The sequence below is a fragment of the Coccinella septempunctata genome, chromosome 7, assembly GCF_907165205.1.
Source record: "Coccinella septempunctata chromosome 7, icCocSept1.1, whole genome shotgun sequence".
Taxonomy (NCBI): domain Eukaryota; kingdom Metazoa; phylum Arthropoda; class Insecta; order Coleoptera; family Coccinellidae; genus Coccinella; species Coccinella septempunctata.
In genome coordinates this window covers 867,560-888,235 of record NC_058195.1, presented here as the reverse complement: position 1 = coordinate 888,235, position 20,676 = coordinate 867,560, and the positions used below count along the sequence as shown (strand labels likewise).

Sequence of the window (20,676 nt, the reverse complement as noted above, 5' to 3'; positions counted from 1 at the left end):
AAGTGCCTCGCAATCATCGAATCGAGTCTGAAGGGTATGCGGATTTCTATGAATCGACAGAGTTTGACAGATGACAGCTGACAGCAAACGGATGACAGCTGACGGATGACAGCTGACAGATGACTGCTGTCAGATGAATTATTCTATGATTTTTACAGAATAATATTTTTAATTTCCTATCGCCACGAAATTTTGCACACATCTTCATATCAGACCCGCCTATAGTTCCACTGCCATTGGGTAAAAATGCCTTTGAATATTGGGTTCGAAGCAGGCTTCGATATTGCTAATAATCTGTAGTTTCGATCATACATAGAAATTAAATAAATATATAATATAAGCTAGTAAAGTTATCGGTCTACGGTTGGTGTTTGTCCCGAACTCGAAATTTTACTGAATAGGCCGATACTAATCAATATATTTTCGATTTTCCATAGCCACCCTAGATTATAACAATTCCTGAAGCGAGTATTATAGATGCCTTCAACTTTGAAACTCTCCGGACTCTGGAGGATTTGCCTATTCGAACGTAGAGAACCGACGCTCGATCCACCTAGCTCTTTAAATACAGGGCAGGTACAGCGTTTACGGCCCCAGAGAATTGAATGCTTCATCGGTGAGTCAAACCGGAGAGGTGAGTCTGATCGATGGGGACCATTATCAGAATTTTTGGAAGATGACGTTCCTAAGAACAACCAAATTTTGAAATTTGGGAGGGAAAAATAATAAATAACCTCGTAATCAATAAATCTGAGACAACCATGAAATTTTGACACTTAACAGTGTTTCCTGACCATAGACACCACATAATATTTATCATTTTGACAGATCTTTATTTACAATATGAACTTTGAGTATGAAAAACGTTGAATGAATGTTTCGCGAAGGAATTTTCTCGAATTGAGTCGTTCTCCCGCTCGTTTCAGTGAAATATTCCCACTACATCGTCGTTTTCATATAAACGCAACTAAATCGGCAAAGTGTCAATTCTCCTTGACGACTCCGTTTCAAGACGTATCGCGACCTCATTCAACAACCACGGCCTTCTCGCTTTTAACAATTATCGCCCATTTAAGACAAAGAAACGTTTTAACGACACAATAGAAGCAATCCTTACCGTATTTCTTCTTGATCCTGAACACGACCGCCAGCTTATCGGGCTTCATTCAACTCGCCACTACTCGCAAAACTCACGAATTTTCGTAAACGGTCGTCCGCCGTGGAAAGGCACTCGAAAACGCCATCGTCGAAAAGAAGCCACTCGTCGTTAGCATCTTCCGGAGGCGAAAAGTTAACGAACGCCCAGCGCACCTAACCTCAAAACGCGTGCACCTGTCCGACGGGGGCACCTTGCACGTAAACACGGACACCTCGCACTCTCTCCCGTTCGAAACGTCGAAAATATCCGGGATTTAAGTTGAAACGTCGTTTTCGAAAAGTGGGACCTTAGTCGTCATCTCGGTTCTCGAGGAATCTCCGGCGTCGGTGGCTGAGGCTTCACCAAACTACACGTTGACATCGCTCGCTTGACCACAACAGGTAGGCGGGTTGTTGGATCGTCGGTCGGTGGTACCTCTTTGTCTGGGACGCTGAGACCGCTGCCGTACGTCTTTTTCTATTTCCACCGACCTGGTGGAGATAACGGTGCGCCCGACGACGAACGTAGCAGACCGCCGAACACTGGGTCATATCGCGAAATTCCAGGAAATCGTTTTTCTTTTCCTCATAGCCAAACGCGATTGTCGCATTGCATTCGGGGAAAAACCAGGGACGTGGAATGGGGGATGGGCAGCGTCCCCACAAACTGATCCGTAAAAATCGAACCCGTCGTCAGATTGACCTCAAAATTTCGTTAAAGATGTTGGGAATTCCGAGAATCCCTAGGTGCAGTAGGTCAGTAGTCAAAGATTTATGGGTTCAGCGTTACTTGAAATTGGGACTTTGGAAGAGTGTGATTTGCAGATGGCTTTCACGTGATCGCCATCTGTCCATAAAATTCGTTAGGTTAGGTTAGCATCTGTAATTGGGCCTTAGCCTGTTCCTGTTGGATACATTATAAACTACCTAAAACAGCTCTGCTCTTTGATAATAAGCGCCTACTATTACTATCCTATCACGAGTTGTTTTCCAAAGTTGAAATGAAAAGAGGGCAATTTAAAAATTCGCTCCGATCAAATGAATCTTCATTTACAGTTCGCTCCATCTCGGTAGTAATTCAGAAATTAAAAAGAGAACATGAAAATTCTCTTATTAAGCCAGATATTGTGCATGGATTACGCCGTTCCCTATCGTCCGATCCGGCTAGGGAAAAACACCTCGAGTAGCTAAAATGAAAAACAGTAAGTGGGACAACAGGGAAAGCTCGGGTTTCAAGACGGAGATGATATAAATCGTAGGAAGGACGAATAGTGGGCGGAATAAACGAGTGTTTTCTTCGCCGTCTTCGAGATGACGACGTAGAAAAATGTCCTGTCGTACCGCCGCGATGAATTCTGAGCGAAAAACAGCGTTTTCTCGGAGGTGGCTTTCCTTCAAGGGAAATAACGGTGAAACGGTCATGGTGACCGTATGTTTGGTATGGAAATATAGGTTTTGGAACAAGCTGAATCTTTTACCAGCATTGCCGAGAGGCTATCTCCCTCCGTTTAGATTTTCATCTTCGAAATGTCAGTTTTTCAAAAATCGCAAATTTCAATCTGCGATATCTCCTGTTGTATTTGTCTGATCCAATTGGAATTTTCAGTTCTATGATCAGCGTTGCCAAGGCTTCTATCCTAGCACAAAAACTTGATTTTGAAAATCCCGATTTTTGGATCAAAAATGAGCAAAGGGTTAGACCCCCCCATAATGACCTATTTGCTCTTCTATCTAGAAATCTGGGTGTTCTATTACTACCCTAGGATATGGAGTGCATAGAAATTGTTTTGTTGATTCAGGAAAATCCAACAGTTGACGATTTAATAGAGAATTACGTTCCAGAGAGCCCTTCAAAGTGAACTCGAAAATGAAAAATGAAAAAATGAAAAAATTTATTTTCTCCTGAAAAAACAGTGTTAGATATTCGGAAGTCTGCTATGGAAATATAGGTTTTGGAATAAGCTGAATCTATTACCAGCATTGCCGAGAGGCTATCTCCCTCCGTTTAGATTTTCATCTTCGAAATGTCAGTTTTTCAAAAATCGCAAATTTCAATCTGCGATATCTCCTGTTGTATTCCTCCGATCCAATTGAGATTTTCGGTTCTATCATCAGCGTTGCCAAGGCTTCGATCCTAGCACGAAAAATCGATATCAAAAATCCCAATTTTTGGGTCAAAAATGAGCAAGGGCCCCTAAAATGGCCTATTTGCTCCTCTGTCTGAAAATTGGGGTGGTTTACTACTGTTCTAGGATATGGAGTGCATAGAAATAGTTTTGTAGATTTGGAAAAACCAAACAGTTGACGATTCAATAGAGAATTACGTTCCGGAGAGCCCTTCAAAGTGGACTCGAAAATGAAAAAAATTATTTTCTCTTAAACAGTGTGGGATATTCGTAAGTTTGGTATGGAAATATAGGTTTTGGAACACGCCGAATCTATTACAAGCATTGCCGAAAGCCTATCTCTCTCCGTTTCGATTTTCATCTTCGAAATGTTACGAAAATTACTCCTCTAGTCAAACGTCCAGTTCAAGGTTCATCTGTATCGACGGAGGACCAAAAAATTCTACTTACCGTTGATCCCCCTCTGTCCCTTCATCCTCCTGCCTACGGACGGCGAGACCAGGGCGAGGGGCCTGTCCGGTCTCAGGGACAGGCGCTTCTCCTGGACCTGGGGCGGATTTGGGAGCTCCGGTGGGGACACTGTCACCGTTTCCGCCCAGACGGCCTCCACCATGGAGTCGATGCTGGAGGATCTGGGCAGGCGGGTGTTGAGGGTGTCCCTCCTGAAAATCACGAAAATCAATCTCAAATATGTAACTAAATCTACAGTCTAGAATAAAAAAAAATCTGATCGTGATGGATGAAGATTTCTGGGTATCGATAAATTTGCCAGCAAACCCGAATATTTATCGAAAAAACGATGAAAAAGTCAGGAATAGGATAGTTGTTTCCAGACAATGAAGATGCCTGGGTGGCTCAGTTGGGAGAGTACCTGACCGGTAATCAGGGGGTCGTAGGTTCGAATCCTGCTCTGGGTGGTACTTTTTTCAGAATTCAATTCCTGTCTGCATGTCGCTAATACCTTCCTTACATCATATTTTCAGACACCAACACTATCATTACGAGGGAAAAGTCAATTTTCTCACTATTATCCGATCCCTGCTCGACGAAATTAGTCGAGAAAATTCCGTCCCTAAATCTAGCGAAGAAAAAACGCCTCGGGCGCTCTCTAAAAAAACAATTAGCGTCGTGGAAATCGACAAACTAATCATCAGACCTCCAAACGGCCAGAAAACATCCGTAAAATCACCCCGAAAACATCGAAAAAGCCTCCTCGTAAATCAATCTCCCACGCAGCCCGAATAAACAGATCGTCGGAGGTCACGGGGGCTACGACCGCCTCCGACGGGCGGACGCCTCCCCCGTGGGTCCCCCGGGTCCTGGGGCACCCGGCGGCGGCGGGCGGGGGGAGCGCGTTATCACGTCGATTAGGCACCGCGGGGAGGCTATCCCGGTGCTCGAGCGGCCGAGATGTTATTGTCGGCGGCACGGAAACGGCGGCGTATCTGTTTCTCCGCGGGGGTTGGGAGAGGTCCGGGAGAGATTGAAGTCGAATCTGGACGGATCCAATTAGGGACGGGAATAGCGGGCACGAAACCGATCGGGAAGGATTGATGGGGGCTGTTCTTCAAGGGTCAGTGTTTGTCCCGTCGAAATACGACAGGAGGTCACGAAAGTATCTCGAAACACCATGTCTTATAGTTATTATTGACAGTCTTCTCAAGCTCTCCGATCCTTTGTTTATAGTTTGGTGAGTGGGTTACATTCTACTACGACCTTAAGGTCTATTGTGCCCTCTACAGAGCTGTTCTGACAACTACGCCATCTACAGCTTTTTCAAAGTTCCATTGAACTCCAGTATCTGAGAGGACTTCCAGTAAGCTAAGTTCTCATTCCTCCTATAATAGTACAAGTTTCTCTTCCGAGGCTTGCAGTGACCTTTAGGCCCGTTTGCACCAATCCCCCTTAAAATGAGTACTTAACTTGACAGAATCTTAAGTAAGGGGCCCTTAAGTTTTCATACCTAGTGATATTTCAGTTTTTTATTTTGGTGCAACTTCATCCTAGTCCAATAAAGCCTTTTCATTGGTTGGCCGGTTGCCGACGATCGTTGTCATTTCATTAACCTAACTTTATTGTCCTGTCAGTCAGTGTCAAGCAAACTATTATATTATTATCAAAGAATGACAACTTTTTGTTGCTGAATTAGCATTATTATTGATTATGAGATGGATTGTCAAATAAAAGGTACTTGACGTTATCAAAAAACCACAGCAGTTCTGCAGCCAGTTTATGAGTTCAACAAATTATTTCAGGTTAGAATCCCGCCCTCAAATACCTAAGAGGTCATAGGGAACTCTAACGATTTGTCAAAATCAGCTGACCGTTCGTTGTCGTGGGGCACACAAAGCTTTTTATTATCACTGCAAAGGGGCATTTCTTGGAAAGTTATAGTTTAATCACTCTAATCAAACGCCGTGAAGAACATTTTTTCTAAGAAAAGGCACAACATACAATACTCGACCAAAACAGCATGTGAATCAATGGAGGGAAAAGCTTGTGTGCCCCACGGCAACGATCGCTTAGCTGATTTTGACAAATCATTAGTGTTCCCTATTACAGGAGCGCTTAAATTTAAGGTTAGCTTTAGCCTTTTAAATGTCACTTTACAGTTGGTGCAACGTAATTTAAGTTAAGAGTTCATTTTAAGGGACACTTAACACTAAGTATGTTTGGTGCAAACGGGTCTTAACCAGGTGAACAGAAGTTTCTTATTCTTCCTCACAGAATCAGCATTCGTCAGTTTCTGATCTTGTGTTTTTTAAGGTTACAATGTCTCGTTAAAAACTCTTACTCATCCAGATCCAAAGCCTTCTTTTGGATCTTACACTTTCAAAATCTCGAAGGATCTTTGTGGACTGATCCATTCCTGGAAGATTCCTCTACAGTGTTTCTCTTCTGGTTTCTTCCTTCTCCAGAAACTCTTTCATATAAGTGTATTTTCCTATACCACATAAAGGCTCTGGGCCAGTAAATGACGTTTAGGTTCCTTTTCTGGCGAGTGTGTTTTCCTCTTTGTTTCCTTCGATTCCAGAGTGACCAGGAAGAACCCAGAGACTGAAGAGGTCTTGTTGTTCTTGTCCATTCCATTAAGTTTCCTTCGGCACTCTCAAATCAGCTTTGAGTCGATGACGTGGGAGTTCAGTGCTTTGATAGCTCATTAACTATCCCACATGGAGCACACCCTTGATAGTTTTTTTCCTAATTTATGTCAAATTTAGGCTCAAACAGCTCCTGTTGTTTGCCCCGTATATTCCAGCGCTCGTTGATGATTGAAAATTGTTCGAAGAGTTAGAATCCACCGATCTAGCCATCGAAAATATCCAATAATCGCATATACGTAGCCTGATCGTATAAGCTTGATTCGGTGGTGAACGATATCTGATTCGACAGTTCGACACCAAGATAATCCCGTTTTTCCAATATCGTTGATCTGGGATTAAATCGTCCCTGAATTTGTACGTTATGATACCGCATAACGAAAAACGAGGGTTATTTTCCATGTGGATTATGAACACACATCAGTCGGTGTCGAAGTGATATAGGAACATTTCCCAAGCTTCTGATTAAACGAAGTTCCTCTTTGAATTGGTTGTCTGACTCAACCTACAAATACCTTTTCGAGAAGAAGAAAAACTACTATTCTGGTACTCCCTAGAGACTATATTATTTTATTAGAATCTCAGTACCTACTAAATTAAGTAATGGAAGACACTCACTTACCTTTCCCAGCTGAGCCTTCTCGTGACATTTGCCTCGTCCACCCTGATCTGGCTCTTTTCACCGCCATTCTGGTTGTTCAGCAGCCTTCCCAGTTTGAAAAGGGCTGTATTGCTGCTCGGACTGGTTATTCTGTAGGCCCTAGCTGCAACAACGTGAGGTGCAGGTACCCTGTGAAAAATCCATCGGATAATACTCGTTTCGTCAATCACAAGTCGAGGAATGGACAATTGTTCATTTTCGTTGGGACACCGGGTAATAATCTGAGCGAAGCGATTGATATATCTCTTGGATAACCACTGATTCAGCTGCCCTACAGGGAAAATAAGAACAACATCGAGGAAATGTCATAAACATCATTATAAAAGCTCGAAGAACTTCCTAAGCCTAAACAAGGCGTTTCATCAGAACTTCCTCGAGTAGTTTGTGTTGCAGAAACTGATTGTCAAACCTTTACATGGAAGACACCAAAACAACATGAAATATATAGCCAAGGATGCCTCAGGCGAACTATAGATGTCGTTATGGCTGTGCGACACTTAAAACCATCCAGCACATCACCGGAGAATGCCGGAGTAGACAAGATTTTACATAAAGAATTGTCCATGAAATACCCAGGTACTTTAAAGGTAGATAAAGGTTCTTTATTTCAATAACCATCCAGATTCTGCATTGGAGAATGATTATCACGAGGGTGCAAGATTGGACCACTCAGAAAAGCCCACAGAGAGGGTTTAGTTTTCATTTCCTCACGGTGCATCGAAAACTACAAATCCTCCCCAATGCTCGACAGTCCTTTCAGGACTGTCGAAAAGAACGGGGGTTCAAACTCGGTTCTAATTAAAACCGCACTTAAGCGCTGGAACGTTTTACGCGAGAATCCACTCTTGAAGCCTAACTCGCCTAACGAATTTACGTAATCAGAGACGTTTCAAAGAGAATCCAGAAGTCCGCAGTGTGTTTTGGTGGCGCAACCCGACTCGCCAAGATATTTTCAGCGAGGGAGGGGGTAAATCGAAAACGTCACGTAGCTACGTACATTACGTTCTCAGCACTATTGAAAAGTCGTTTCGAACGATTTTTATTACGATTGGAAATTTTATATTCATTCTACAGGACCTATATACATTATGTGTGGTCCTAACTCTCCGGGAAAATGAGAACTTTAGAGCTAGCCTCATTGCTTCTCCTTCAGCCTTCCAAAGTACCCAGTTAATAGCCGTTTAGAGCTATAGTTATATCTGGAAAATGAAGAGCATAAAACATTGCATATTCGGAACTATGCTAACTAGCTGTACTAATTTAATAAGCCGGAAGATAGCTAGATAATAGATCCTCTCGTGAATTTCGAATCGCTTCCTATCCCAGGAGTATCACTCGATATACAGGGTGAAGGATGCTGTGGGAAAAGCTGGTAAATAGTTTGAATACCGCTGACTCCTGATGAGAGTAACAATAGCTTCTACTAACCTCAGTATAAGACCTCCATCTTCCCCTCTCTCAGGTCCATAGTTGCCGTTGCCACACAACTTGCTAACAGCGCTCTTTCTCCTAACGTCCAAGGCCAACGTGTCATCTTTGGTCAAGGATATTCTCGTGGGATGAAATCTTGTCAGAGCCGATATCCTATTTGGGCGATTCTCCTGCGTCTGACAACTCTCTGGAACATCAGTATATATCTTAGAAAATTGATTGATCGAAGCTTGTGTTGTTTACCTTGATTTGTGGTACCTAGCTGAGTTTGCAGTAAGTTAATACCGGGCACTACTATCGCTGGTAACGTCCTAGACCTCAGTAAGGGAGGTGGTTTCCTGACTGTTCTTCCAGCTCCTTCCAAACCTGCGCAGGAGGCCCTCTGATCAATTCTACTAGCTGCTAGCTGAGCACTGAAACATAAGAACTCAATTTAAGGCTTTTCCTATCTCTTGTGTCAACAAAAGAGCATAGATCTGCAACAAACAACTTGATTTCTCCTTTCAAATCAATAATCAAATACTTGAACTGTCATATGAGGAGAATCTCCTTATGGGGTTCCAAAATGTCACAGCTCTGTCTAAATTCGCATGTGGGCAAATGTCATACGCGCCAAAAACCCGTCAAAATGTCTTCAAAATGTCCGATCAACGCTACAGATCCAACGGTCTAGCAGATGATAGATTCTCTCAAACCCCGTCGAACGCGTCGTCGAACAAACCGCAACCGAACCCTGCCGTAGTGGAGGAGCCCATCACCGCCACCAAGAGAAAATGTCAAGGTAACAATTGTCCAGTCGTATCGCCCAAGATGGTGGAGGAGACCCAAAATGTAGCCCCTTTGACGGTCGGTGTGAACCAGCAGAACACCTTGGAAAGTTCCTCCCATATAGTGAGGGAAGTCGGACAGACCGTGAACAAAATGTTATCGTACGAGGAAGAGGCTCTGGATAGGATAGAGAGGATCACCAAGGACATCGAGAAGATGTACAAGGAGATGGAGAAGGTGGAGAAATTCGAACAGATGTCCGAGTACAAGAAATTCGAGGAGTTCTTCCTGCAGAAGAACATCGAATTGGATAACGTGGATCCGAGGAATAACGAACAGATCAGGGAATTTAGGAAGGCGGCGGTCAGATACGTGCAAGATTGCATGTTTAATTTGGATCAAAAAGAGAAAATAAGTGTGGAGTTGTGATGCGATTTTCATATAGATGTGTAAAATACGGTGTAGTTTTCATTTGGTCTATTGGTTCTGTTGTTAGAACGTTGAGAATTGATGAGGCAAAGGGTCAAGCAAGACATCATTTGGAAGGTATTTTAGCTTCATGCCTGATGTGCAAGAAACGTACCTTCAGCTTCTACTAGGTTTGTTTATTTCTTTTCATGAAATGAGAAACGCCATCGTTCTTAAAATAATATTCAGACAAAATTACAATATTCGAAATACAATAAACGAAAAATTGGTCAAATGGCGGTGGTCCTAACGTTATGTCCCTCCAGCAAGTCGTGGGTGCTACCATAAATCCTGGAATCAGTGTAATTAGTGAAGATCTCATCGTCCACATCCTCCTCGTCCAGAGCCTTGGACTCTAGGAAATTCAAACAGCTCTTGACGTAATTCTTGCACATGTCAACCTGGTCCAACAGTTCCTCCTCGTGCATGCCCTCCAGCTCTTGTCCCAGTTGTTCCAAGGATAACTTGAGGTTATTGTAGTGTTTCCCGTCTTTCTTCCCTATGAACTCGCTGATCCTGATCTCCAGATTGGCTATGTCCTGCTTGATGATCTTCAGTCGTCTCTCGTGCCTCAACAGGGTGTCTTCGAAATGGTCCGGGGTGTTGAAGGATACCAGTTTTGGGGGGCTGTTGTGAGGTGGACTGGGCAGGACCGGAACCCCGTATTTCATTATGGATTTTCTGGTGGCTTCTGGCGATTTGTGAACCTCGACAGTGACTTCTTGGACTTCGCATTCTGAAGTGGAGGATTTGGACTCCCTCTTCGGTAGAGTGAATTTGGACATGCGTAGCAACAGCGAGTTTCTCTTGTTCTCGTTTGTCGGCGACTGCGCCGTAGGTTTATCAGATTGTTCTTGGGTTCTTAGTTCTTCTATCGTTTTTCTGGTGTTTGGCGATGGTGGTTTCATGCCGTTCCCGTTCAGAACTATGCCCCGGGACCTGGTGTTCTCCGCGGTTTTGTTCTCGAGCGTCTCGAAAGCCGTTTTTATCTTCTGTTGGGTGATATCGTGTAACGTGCGGAACTGTTGTTGGGGTTCGGTGAGTTTGTTCTGGAGGTTCTTCTCGATCTGGATGATGCGTATCTTCATGTTCTTGTATTCCTCGCTGTCTTCAGTTCCTTTGTAAGTCTTGAGAGCCTTGAGTACTTTGTCGATGTTGGAGCATGCGCCTGTCAGTGATTTTCTCTGGGAACGTCTGAGGGCGTTAGCCCTTCGGTCGCCGACAGATGAGGACATGGAGGAGCCCATTTTGGTCGACTGGAAAAAATAAGGGTTTTGATTTCTTCGCAATGATACGTAAGATAAAGACATATTATTTAGAACTCCAAAAAGATCAAAAAGAGGCTCAGATTTATCATCGCGTGTTCGGAAATGAAAGAGTCGAATGAATTTCAAATTTTTGTAGCCAGTAAGACATTTTTTTAGTATTCTCATGGAATTTGAAGGGTTGTTTTCAATTTTTTGCTCTATCGAATGATGCTTTCAATTTTTTCAATATGTATTCATACATTTCAGGGATAAATGATATACTACACATAGAATGTTACAAGATCCCATCAATTTTATAGTAATATTCAATAATTTACGTTACTGCTTAGGCTCAAGTCATCTTAATTGATCAAGTAATGAAAATTCGAGTGTTGTGGTAATTTTTCTATTTTCATTATTAGTTTTTAATTCGATGTTCGAATATTTTCATAGCCCAAATTTGATTCGGATAACTTTTTCGAGATTTCAAAGTGAAATAAGTAGGATTTCTTCGATTCCTTTATGGGGAAGTATAAGGAAGTATATTCTACCTACCTCTGTTATATTTATCACATCAGACACAGAGTATCAACAGAAAGAAACGATCACACCGAGCAAAAAATCTGAACGAAACTTTGTATATTGCAGAGTTTATGGGTCTCATCTGGAAGGTACAGAAACAAAAAGTGTACTAACATACTTTTGTTTCCAAAAGCGAGAAGATAAGAAAGATAACATTGATAAATAGGTACTTACCTTCCATGATTCAATATCTGTATCAGGCATAGCTCAAAAATGCTATCAAAAGCTAACTTAGGTTGAGAGATCCCACGATAGATAGAAATAGTTGCATTATTTCCTATGGGTGTAACATATTCATGACAAAGTTCGCAAGAAATATTTTATTTACATAGAAAACAGAATGAATGGTAAGGGAAGATGAACTCAGCTGTCGTTCCATCTCGATCTACCTATAACTATGTCAAGGATATCCCTCTCGTACTGGCAAGGGAATTTATACTGGAAAAAAAGCTACTTGAATTTTGATCCAATCTCACCTATAAAACTTACTAAAACACCAACAATTCTTGGCTTTGTAGATTTCCTGTGTTGTTTTCTTTCGTTTTTGCCTCCTTTAGATTCTTCACGTTTAATTTCATTGTTTCCTTCTCTTTTCCTACTGCAGGATTCTAAATTTCCATCGTTTTCGGTCACTAGAACGTTCTTCTGCGTACTGAGTATCTGTTCCCACAATTTCAAGTAGTTCAAATGATCCGCGGCGATTTTTCTGTGGTTCTTAACCACGGAGTTCCTCCTGACAACTCGACAGTTGTTAAAATCAACTTCGTTGCCATCCATGATTCGGTTTTCGGATTTCCGTAACCTAGTTCGCGCGTAAAGACGATTTTACACATGCAAACGAATCGAAACAACGTAGGGGATTATCGATTGCAGGTTGCGATAAAACGGTGTGAGGCGTCAGAATCTAATCTATCCGACTTCGTGTTTATTCTGTGTATCTATGTGGTCCGGTACATCACATTAGGAATAAATAATGATGAATGTGCCTTACGATTGATCGATTTTTTCATGTGGTGGCAGCCCTTTGAACGTGTGCGCCATAGAACGATCTTAATAACTCATGAGATAGATTAAGATTATCTATGTATCATGAAAATTATAAAGGTCCTGTACTACATGACAGTTACGAGCTTCTGATTTTCTCCTGTTTGGTTCTACGTTTTTCATCATTTTCGTCAGACTTTGGCTCTTGGCTCTGATCGATTCTTCGAATTTTTGTAGTAGATCGTTCACTTTTTCCACTTCGTCCAACTTGGTCACCGACATCTTATTCTGGAGACTGGTCCATTCTTCTTGTAAATGAATCAAATCTTCCACCGACTTACTTGCCTTCAGTTTCTTCTGCCTCATGACGACGCTGTAGTTGTTAGGTTGTATCTTTTCCAAAAATTTATCCAGTTCTTCCAGATAATCATCTCTGAATTTCTTATTTTCGCAGTGTTTCACCTCCAAATGTTTCAACTTTCTATGTTTTGCTTCTATTTCTTGTATGACCTTTCCTTTGTTCGTCTCTTTTTGAATTTGTACTTCTGTCTTCAATTTGTCGATTTCGTCCATCAATTCGTCGAGATCGTTCATTTCTTTCTTCTTTTCCATTTCCCTGACGAATTCTTCGGATTGTATCACTCTCTTCATCAGTAGCGTCTTTGATTTTTCGTTCGAATCATCGGTACTCTGTATCTCTGTCAATTCTTTCTCGATTTTCGTCAGTTCGTCGTTTGTTTCCTTCAGATTGCTGCAGTTATCGTCTTTCACGCTGGTCTGAAGTATATTATGGATCTCTTCCAGCAATATTTCGATGTTTCTTAACTTCGACGCTCCTTGTTCTGTGTTATCTGTATCTTCACTTTGTCTTGTATCAAGGGTGGAAGCCTTTTTTCAACTTCGAGGTTAAACAAGAAGCATAATGTTTCTGCTCCATCGGTAATGAGCTCACAATGTTGCAATCATTTTCCCTCACTAATAGAGTTGATACAAAGTTTTCCGAACATGAAGTCGTTACACAAACCCATAAAACCAACCCTGAAAAACGGCTAATTTATATCGACACTTAAAAATATCAACTCGGCTCTTAGGACGATTAAGTTACGTGCCTCCCCTGCATAATTAGGTATTTAACAGCACGATCGGTTTTCCTCCTAACGTGCTGTTAACGGCCTCACCGAAATGAGTAGGTTTGATCGGCCGGAGATAAATGCCGCAGACGACATGGCACCGTTCGTGCCTTCTTTCACTTTTGGGGACTTGCTGGCACATAAATCTCCCACTTATGGTTCGTTCTGCCGCGTGAATTCCTGCCAACATTTATATCCGTTTGATTTACGGCGCCAAGGCGGTAGTTTTGAAGTTTGCCTATGTGGGAGGAAAACTTTCCTGCCAAATTTCCACTTGGAAATCCTCTATACGATTCAGCTTGAACGGTTTAGTTGGACGCCCTTAAAAACCTTCTAATTTTATAAATATAAGATGTGGCTTTCATTTCAGAAGTGAAACTTTTCATTTTCCTCCAACCTTCACCCAATACATAAACTCTAAGATAATCAAAAGTAGCGTACGCCTTGAAAATGAAGGAGATAAAGTAGGTTAAACACTTATCGGCCACCTCTCGTACTTGAGGCTTACTCACCTGCAATAAAATAGTAGGTAGGCAAACAAATCGAATGAACCAATTTGTTATCGTCTTTATCAGACCTTATCTGTATCATTCACGGCATTCTTTCGATTGTGATTCATTTGCAACATCGCAAGACCGCAGTTTGTGTCGTGCTGACTGAAAACATACACCCTGTGTTTCGAAAAAACAGAGGTAAGTACAATTTACATCTTATGTGTCTTATGGCAAACCTTCAGGGAGTAACCACTCGATTTTGACAAACCAAACAAAGCACTATGGGGCGAAATTTCATTCCAACAACATCAATCGCACCTACAATTCATCAGAATTCATACAATTCATAGAAATTGCGCTTGAACTCGATCACATGTTTATATCACTTCACTAAACTCATCGAACTTTACTTTTTAGATAGCAATGGGAGCTACAAACTCAAAAAACCCGGAAATGACAATAAAAGCCATCCGTTCCAACACTGAGGACATAAGAACGAGCTTGAGGAGTAAACAAGTGCCGCTTCAGAGCAAGGAAGACCTTCATCAAGTCCTTGTCAATAACTCCAAGCAACTGGACACCATGCGAGCCAGTAAATCGAAGAAAAAACAATTGGAAATCGACCAAATCCAGAAACTAGTCAGGGATGTCAACGAGGAGCTGCTGGTGTATAACGATCAAAATCTGGATAAAAACGCCGACGAATCTCATTCTTTTATACACGTAGGAGGGGACCAGCTGAAGAATCGTAAACAAAAATCACCAAAAACGCCACGAAGTAGGAAAAATGCAAGAGAAAAACAAAAGACTAAACGCCCTCCCAATATAAACGACATTGAACAAAAGCTTGCAAATGTTAAAGACATCGTAACAACTGGGCTCAAGACCAACGATATCAACCTTCTACAATCGCAGAAAAAAGTAATCGAAGAATTATCAACAGACTTGGAATTACTCAACATACCTCAAAATTCATCGTCATATACGAAAAAAATCAATTTGGAAAAAGATTTGAGAAGGTACTACCAAAAAATCATAAGAAGAGAAAAGAATAAAGATAAACTCGATACAAGACAAAGTGAAGATACAGATAACACAGAACAAGGAGCGTCGAAGTTAAGAAACATTGAAATATTGCTGGAAGAGATCCATAATATGCTTCAGACCAGCGTGAAAGACGATAACTGCGGCAATCTGAAGGAAATAAACGACGAACTGTCGAAAATCGAGAAAGAATTGACAGAGATACAGAGTACCGACGATTCGAACGAAAAATCAAAGACGCTACTGATGAAGAGAGTGATACAATCCGAAGAATTCGTCAGGGAAATGGAAAAGAAGAAAGAAATGAACGATCTCGACGAAATGATGGACGAAATCGACAAATTGAAGACAGAAGTACAAATTCAAAAAGAGATGAACAAAGGAAAGGTCATACAAGAAATAGAAGCGAAACATAGAAAGTTGAAAAATTTAGAAGTGAAACACAGCGAAAATAAGAAATTCAGAGATGATTATCTGGAAGAACTGGATACATTTTTGGAAAAGATACAACCTAACAACTACAGCGTCGTCATGAGGCAGAAGAAATTGAAGGCAAGTAAGTCGGTGGAGGATTTGATTCATTTACAAGAAGAATGGACCAGTCTCCAGAATAAGATGTCGGTGACCAAGTTGGACGAAGTGGAAAAAGTGAACGATCTACTACAAAAATTCGAAGAATCGATCAGAGCCAAGAGACAAAGTCTGACGAAAATGATGAAAAACGTAGAACCAAACAGGAGAAGATCGGAAGAGATCATCAGGACTAGCGCCAAAATATACGATCTTCCCAAAATCGAAACAGCGAAATCTAAAGAGAACAAAGTGAATAAAACAGAACATCCACATAGTTCCAGCCACAAGAAATACGGTTCTATCGAATACGCACTTGAGGAAATCACGAAAATATCAGATAGAGTGGAGGAAATAGGAAAAGAAGTCATATGTTTCGATGGAGTAACGGAAAATTTGGAATATAACTTCTTCACAGCTGCTCTGATGGATAAGAGGACGATTTTGAACAAGCTGAAGCATAGGGCCAGTTGGAACCAAGTGGACGCCTTCAAAAACGAAGTTTTAGAAAAAATCGACTTCTACGAGGAATACTTGAGGTATAAACTCAATCAAAACAAAGCGGAAGAGAAGATTAGCGGAGAACTAAACGAAATCGAAAATAAAATAAGCAGATTCACTGGTTCATTCCAAAACATAAACTTTAAACAGCTGGAAGTTGAACTATCGAACTGTCAAAAAGAGATAACACAAATAGACAACAAAGAAAAGAACGAGTTGTTCAAGACTAGAATCAATTATCTGAGGAAAATACTGAAGGAAAAGTCTCAAACCGAGATGGATCTCATATACGAGGAGAACTTAACAGATACGAAAAAGATCATAACAGAAAACGAAGAGTACATAAAGACGTTAAAGGAGAACGTGGAAAACCTCCAAGTTTTGGACGTGAATCAGTGCGCGTTGATCGAGGACTGTTTGATGTCCAAAACGTTGGAACTGATCAATTTGAACGTGAAAAACGACAGTCCTTCGTTCGACAAAATGAAAAAGTTACTGGAAGAGATAGAAACCTGCAAAAGTTTGGTCAAAACGAAACGTAGAACCATGGAAGAAGTACAGCGGGAGATCGAAGAGGAACTGGATAAGCTCCAGATGGAGATCTCATTTTTCGAAGGACTACCGAACGATGAACAATATTCGGGACTCATGAGGACCTTGGAAGATTTGGAAGTGAAGCTGTGCACGGTTAGAGGAACAGAAGAATCTTCCGAGAAAAATTTAGAGATATCCCTCAGGATAAATTACCTGAAGAATCGCCTGGACAAATTATCCTTGGTTAGCGAGAGGATGTCTCAGATCGAGAGAAGGGTTAGGGAAATACTGGAAATTGTGTCGGAGGGTATACAGGAAAAGGATTTCGATATTCTCGACGAAGAGCTGATCAATACCAAGATTGAGGTGGAGAAATTGGAAGTTAGTGAGAAGTTGAGTTATAGAAAAATCACCTGCTTGAGTTACATTGAATATTTGTTGAAAAAAATGAACGAGAAGATGGATAGAAGTCGTGCCCAGGTTTCTAGTAGTGTGTTGGTATGAGAAAATGTCAGAAAAAGTTCAGAAATTTATGTATATGTACTTGAATATGAATGATTGTAAGAAAATAGATATATTTTTTAAATGGTGCCTTTTGATGAAACTTTGAATTCCTTTTGCATTTTTGCATTTATGGAACTTGTTTTTTACTTCCAGTTTTATAATCAAACTTGAGGTTTCTTCAACCCTACTAAAATTAACACTAACGGCCGGTTTCATAATTAAACCTAAAGTCCCTTTAATTTTAAAGCTTCCTTCAACCCTACTTACGTCCAGTTTCATAATCGAATTTAAAATCACTTTAAGCTTGAAGCTTCCTTTACTGTCATTTTTACGTCCGGTTTCATAATCAAACCTAAAGTCGCTTTAATTTTAAAGCTTCCTTTAACCCTACTAACGTCCAGTTTCATAATCAAACCTAAAGTCGCTTTGATTTTAAAGCTTCCTTTAACCCTACTAAAAATGACAGTAAAGGAAGCTTTAAGCTGAAAGTGACGTTTAATTGGATTATGAATCTGGACGTTAAAATGACAGTGAAGGAAGCTTTAAGCTTAAAGTGACTTTAAATTTTATTATGAAACTGGACGTTAGTAGGGTTAAAGGAAGCTTTGAAATTAAAGGGACTTTAACGGCCGGTTTCATAATCAAACATAAAGTCGCTTTAATTTTGAAACTTCCTTTAACCCTACTAAAAATGACAGTAAAGGAAGCTTCAAGCTTACGTCCAGTTTCAAAATCGAATTTGACTTCACTTTAAGCTTAAAGCTTCCTTTACTGTCATTTTTAGTAGGGTTAAAGGAAGCTTCAAAATTAAAGCGACTTTATGTTTGATTATGAAACCGGCCGTTAGTAGGGTTAAAGGAAGCTTTAAAATTAAAAGGACTTTAGGTTTGATTATGAAACAGGCCGTAGATAAAGCTTGAAGGGACTTTAACATCACGTGACCCAACCGTTTCTCGAGAAACTTTGACTTGTGGAAAGAGTATTCTCCAGAGAAGGCTTTAGGCTACGTTTTACTGTTCAACTCCGCGCCATATTGGAAAAAGTAATCAAACTGAAGAAAATTCAGCTAGTCAATAATATTTCAGCTTTTATCGAATAACCTTTTATGCTACGTTCTTTCGAAATAACCCTAAGGCTTAGGAATCAAAGAAGAAGCGGTCAGTTCTAATCCCCAATTTTCCACCCTTCAATTTTCCGCCTGATCGACCAGGAATTTCCACTGTTGCGACGGAAAATCATTCGAAGCCACCTATTTTTTCGCACAAAGTCCTCTCCGATCCGTCTGAAAATTGGTCCTTTATCGTTTCCATGTTATCGAAATAGCGACCGTTTTTCCGATAACGTTCTACCGTGTGTATAGATTCAATTTTCAATACGACGGTGGCGTTTCCACGTCCTCGTTCCCACTAACGGCGTATCTGCTTATGGGCGTTAGAGGGGGTCAATTGAATCGGAATATTCATGAATTTATCCTCGGTTCCCTAATTGAATGGGGGGAATTCCGTGGAAAATTGTGGTTAATATTTAAAGGTCCCTTTTGGACTAGGTATAGCGCGTATGCGTTGTGGCTACCGCATAGGGTTTTAACTGGAAGAAGTATAGGGGACGAAGGAAGAAGCTTTGGTGGTTGTTTGGGGGTAACTAGCTGGATTTATAACGTTTCATCGTAGACCATCTGTGCTTGCCCGCTGCTTACTTTATCAATTCAAGATGGCGGTAAAATAACGCTTAGTTGATGAGTAAAATGTAGTCTAAAGCCTCTAACTCTTTCCAAGAGTCGATGTCCTGTGAAAATTGGGCCCCAAACTAACCGTAACGTGACAATTCAGTCCCAGTTAGATTTCTTTTTATACCTGAATTTGCAACGAATATTTCGCGAAATATTCGTTGAAAACTATGCCATAGGGAGCATTTTTCATCAGGAAGGAAGCTCTTCAATGAAAAGTGTACACAGTACATTGAGATTGAGCCGAATACCAAAGGAAAAAAGCTTTAATTGCTGATCCAGACACTAGTATTATGATGATACTCGTCTGGTCCATTCGTGGATGCAGAATTCTTTGTATCTTGTATTCAAAATCTGTTGGAAAGATTGGAAAATTCAATAGTTAAAGAAGGATAACACTACGTGTTCACAATAAATCCTTATTCTTTATAGACCTCAACTGTAAAACGCTTCAGGCATATGGAATTCGGTTATGATTCAGTGAAAACATCCAGGCGATCTCCATACCATGAAAAGTAACCTTTCCTCTCGCCTAATAAATCGTCCTTTTATGTTCGGCGAAGGTGTCGTATATGTATACAGTCGCCGAGACTCCTGTTCGAACACGTTTCTGCATCGATAAGGGTCCTGGATTTGTCGCATTTGCATGTTTTCGCATATTTTCCGGACTTTTTTTTTTAGGAGCGACAGCAACAGAGTTGCGGAAACCGTATAAATTTCTGTCGTTTCGTGACCTGAAGGGCTTCCTTAAGGGTGGATCGTTAACCTTTGTCTGTTTCCGACTTAAAAAACGGTTTCGGGTTCGATGTCTCCGCGTTTATTCGATTTTATGCTGTTCGTATTGCGTGGAAACGAAGTTTTCATTGCCTCGTCTCTTGGAAAGTTTGCTGAAGTCACGGTCGATGAAAAGGTTCAAACCCTGTGGTACTGCACTGCGTCTCATTTCACTTCACATCCTCGCACTAATACTAGAAAGTGATCCTTTTCCACACATCAGTATCGACTATTCGATGAAAGATTGCAATGTAGTCGACAAAAGTAATTTCTTAGAGAGAAATGAGGAGAAGTATGGGCACAAAAAATGGAGTAGTCTTTGCTCGACTGTTCAAATTCATAACGAAGGCGTTCGCCCATCCAAATACTGAACTCGCTTAGCGCTGCTCGCCCCCGAAGACAAAAATAATTTTCCCAATACGAAACAAGATCCGCAATTTCATTTCTAGACGGTGCGATAGACGAATCGATAATTCGTCTATAAACCCTTCCGAACAAAACAAAAGTTTGTCCGGGTTGAAGACAGAGAACGTTGCGCCCTAATTGTGTTTGGAACTTCTAGACGCGTACTTTGTAATCGGCCATTAACAGAATTTTCCGAGGGTTTTCCAGCTAGTGTGGGTGGGCGTGCGGTTCCCAGAAGTTCTAATCGAAATGGCGTCTATTCAATCGCATGACAAACAGTTTTAGAATTCTATTTGTGGTATATGGCGTTTGGTACTTTGAATTTTAACCTAAATCTCACGTAGGTATGTACTCCTCAATTGATAGAGGGATCATAGACCTCCTATCAATTCATTCAGGGATGAAGAGTTTCGTGGAAAAATGATTTATTTATTTATTATTTCGTTGGTTATACTAGAGCTCTGCAAAAAAATCTACTCTGTTCGACGG

General features: G+C 41.0%; 4 protein-coding genes and 1 non-coding gene across 7 annotated transcripts in view; 2 read left to right on the top strand and 3 right to left on the bottom strand.

The window, feature by feature from the left end:
* The window catches only part of LOC123317318 (ankyrin repeat and fibronectin type-III domain-containing protein 1), a 48,629-nt gene extending 46,979 nt beyond the window's left edge, over nt 1-1,650 (bottom strand). For both annotated transcript variants that reach the window (XM_044903780.1, XM_044903781.1), the window contains exon 1: nt 1,118-1,650. In XM_044903780.1, coding sequence (XP_044759715.1) covers nt 1,118-1,166 — 49 coding nt within the window. In that variant the 5' untranslated portion in view covers nt 1,167-1,650. The remainder of the gene's footprint in view (nt 1-1,117) is intronic.
* A 2,457-nt stretch (nt 1,651-4,107) lies between these two features.
* Trnat-ggu lies at nt 4,108-4,180 on the top strand. The gene has a single exon. It is a non-coding gene; the product is annotated as a tRNA-Thr (tRNA).
* A 5,679-nt stretch (nt 4,181-9,859) lies between these two features.
* On the bottom strand, nt 9,860-11,652 carry LOC123317328. The gene is made up of 2 exons (XM_044903803.1): nt 11,495-11,652; nt 9,860-10,948 (listed from the first exon to the last, which is right to left on the bottom strand). The coding sequence occupies exon 2, from the start codon at nt 10,937-10,939 to the stop codon at nt 9,923-9,925; it is 1,017 nt and encodes a 338-aa protein (XP_044759738.1). The 5' UTR covers nt 10,940-10,948; nt 11,495-11,652; the 3' UTR covers nt 9,860-9,922.
* Nucleotides 11,653-11,826: 174 nt separating this feature from the next.
* Nucleotides 11,827-12,462, bottom strand: LOC123317331. 2 transcript variants are annotated; one of them, XM_044903806.1, is made up of 2 exons: nt 12,011-12,462; nt 11,827-11,971 (listed from the first exon to the last, which is right to left on the bottom strand). In XM_044903806.1, the coding sequence occupies exons 1-2, from the start codon at nt 12,296-12,298 to the stop codon at nt 11,885-11,887; spliced, it is 375 nt and encodes a 124-aa protein (XP_044759741.1). In that variant the 5' UTR covers nt 12,299-12,462; the 3' UTR covers nt 11,827-11,884. The 2 variants fall into 2 exon arrangements, with proteins under 2 accessions (XP_044759741.1, XP_044759742.1); XM_044903807.1 differs by having other exon boundaries at nt 11,827-11,959; nt 12,011-12,436.
* A 1,737-nt stretch (nt 12,463-14,199) lies between these two features.
* Nucleotides 14,200-17,364, top strand: LOC123317319 (uncharacterized protein PFB0765w-like). Its single transcript, XM_044903782.1, has 2 exons — nt 14,200-14,327; nt 14,547-17,364. The coding sequence occupies exon 2, from the start codon at nt 14,553-14,555 to the stop codon at nt 17,280-17,282; it is 2,730 nt and encodes a 909-aa protein (XP_044759717.1). The 5' UTR covers nt 14,200-14,327; nt 14,547-14,552; the 3' UTR covers nt 17,283-17,364.
* The last annotated feature ends 3,312 nt before the right edge of the window (nt 17,365-20,676 follow it).